This window comes from Montipora capricornis, chromosome 3, assembly GCF_036669925.1.
Source record: "Montipora capricornis isolate CH-2021 chromosome 3, ASM3666992v2, whole genome shotgun sequence".
In the NCBI taxonomy this organism is placed as follows: Eukaryota; Metazoa; Cnidaria; class Anthozoa; order Scleractinia; family Acroporidae; genus Montipora; species Montipora capricornis.
The window spans coordinates 63,902,831-63,905,330 of NC_090885.1; the positions used below are offsets into that span (position 1 = coordinate 63,902,831).

A 2,500-nucleotide genomic window follows, 5' to 3' on the forward strand; every position below is an offset into this window, starting at 1 on the left:
GTTTTGTCTGTTTACATTTTCCTTTCTTTTTTTTTAGATTTGTTTTAATAAGCATTCTTAATTAATTGTAAATAGGTTTCTTTTAGTATTATCTGATATATGTATTTGGAAGATATTGTGATTTTTATATATGACCTTTTGTAAATAGTTTTGATTTATTAATGGTATTTTTGAAATTATTATTATTATTATTTTTATTTTTTTTTTAATTATTTTTTATTTTTTTTGTTATTATTATTATTGCGGTCGACAAAGGAGAACGCAGTTCATTATTATAGGTGTCCTGTGGTTTCAAGGGTCCCCTTTTTTTACATTATTTCGTCGACCGTAAGATGCGGAAAGACTATCGCGCACCGTGTGGTTTTCGTGGTAGTTTGAGCAAGTCTGGGCATCGCAAAGGAGATATGGTTTTAGTAGTAGTAGTATAGTACAGTTAAGGAAAGCGTAACACTTAGTTAACGTGACCTGTCCAACTATAATTTGATAAGTAGATCAGTTACTCGCCTGGTACGAATTGGAAGTTGCTCAACCAAACGCGCAGCAAATATGCTGTTTGCCTGTTGCAAACACAGCCAATGTATTACATCGAAGGAACTTGTCCTTTCTTCCACTAGGATTTCATGAAGGAATCTAAACGCCTAGTTCTTCAGGATTTACGTAAGAATCGATATGTAAGTAAGACGTTATAGACCTCTTTCATAATGGTGGCCAAATCAAACATTCTTCTGTTTTAATGCTAATAAGCATTTCTAGCCAAATTTCAAAAGAATATTTGTTTCAAAACGAGGGTAGTAGGTCTAATTAACATAAATGCAAAAGAATGTAAACATGGTCGCTATTTATGAAAGTGGTCTATGCTCACGTTCGAATTAGGATCTTTACTATTACGGACACATCATATGCTCCCTCACATATTCCAGAACCCAAACTTTATCCCCACGAACGCACTTGATGTACCATAATGCCGTGACACCGTTGCAATGCCTTCATCCGGTGTGATCTTAACACTTGCTGTTTCTTACTAATCATTTTGTCATTTAATTCTATAACTGCGGTTATATAATCCAGAACAAGGACATCTGAATCAAGCATTGACATTAAACCGTGCAACATCAGTGGTTTTTCACGTTACTCAGGACTAACAAACTTCATCCCTTGCAATATATTACATTTTTTAGAACAATGGCCATATTGGGGTTAAAAGACTAAAAAAACTTCATCCCTTGCAGTGTGTTACATTTTTTAGGAACGATAGCCACATTGCAGTAAAAAAAAAACCTTGCGTGTCCTTTAGTTTCTGTTTTCTCCGGTAAACCTTTATGTCTGCCATGATGAAACCGTCTACTCACAATGCCCCTTTCATATTCGGTACTGATTTAATCTCCTCTCTTCAACATCAGTTTCTCCGTTTGTAAACGGCCACTCCTCTACCTGGGCCCTGGGCACATTGAATTCCGTGTACAACTATACTTAACAGGAGGGGCAGCTGTAATGTTAACTATTACTAGTAATACATACACTGAAATTGTAACCTTGTCTTGGCTTAGCTGTCGATTAGATGTTGTTGATGGAAATGATTTTTTTTTTGTGTTTATTTTAGTGCAAGGAAATGATTTTTTTTTGTGTGTTTATTTTAGTGCAAAGTTAGATTACAATCCGCTATTGGTGTGAAGATCACTCAAGTGTCGGAATTCACGTACCGTCAGCAGCAGTTCTTGATATAAACACAGAAGGAGCTGTCTCAACGAAGAACGGAGTCTTATGAAACAAAAAGAAGTCCAAAGCAGAGAGAAGCCTTACAAATGCAAGGAGTGTGGGAAGTGTTTCAGTCAAAGAATCAGTTTAATAAGACATAGAAGAATACATACCGAAGAGAAGACTTATAAATGCAAACAATGTGGCAAGTCTTTTAGCGTAGGAGGAAATTTAAAGACACATGAAAGAGTCCATGCTGGAGAAAAGCCTTATGAATGCAAACAATGTGGAAGGTGTTTTAGTGTAGTAGGAAATTTAAAGACACATGAAAGAGTCCACACTGGAGAAAAGCCTTATGAATGCAAACAATGTGGCAAGTGTTTTAGCCTAGCTGAGCATTTAAGGAGACATGAAAGAGTCCATACTGGAGAGAAGCCTTATAAATGCAAACAATGTGGCAAGTCTTTTAGACAAGCAGTAAATTTAGGGACACATGAAAGAGTCCATAGTGGAGAAAAGCCTTATGAATGCAAACAATGTGGCAAGTGTTTTAGCCGAGCAGAGTATTTAAGGAGACATGAAAGAGTCCGTACTGGAGGAAAGCCTTATGAATGCAAACAATGTGGCAAGTGTTTTAGTGTAGTAGGAAATTTAAAGAAACATGAAAGAGTCCATAGTGGAGAAAAGCCTTATGAATGCAAACAATGTGGCAAGTGTTTTAGCCAAGCAGGGAATTTAAGGAGACATAAAAGAGTCCATACTGGAGAGAAGCCTTATCAGTGCAAACAATGTGGCAAGTGTTTTA

The 2,500-nt window shown here is 36.3% G+C and overlaps 1 protein-coding gene across 2 annotated transcripts in view; it reads left to right on the plus strand.

Moving 5' to 3' along the window:
• LOC138043694 (zinc finger protein 709-like) overlaps positions 1–2,500 on the plus strand; it is a 51,362-nt gene that overhangs the window by 45,494 nt on the left and 3,368 nt on the right. For both annotated transcript variants that reach the window (XM_068890095.1, XM_068890094.1), the window contains exon 2: positions 1,638–2,500. This exon is cut by the window's right edge and continues 3,368 nt beyond it. In XM_068890095.1, coding sequence (XP_068746196.1) covers positions 1,762–2,500 — 739 coding nt within the window. In that variant the 5' untranslated portion in view covers positions 1,638–1,761. The remainder of the gene's footprint in view (positions 1–1,637) is intronic.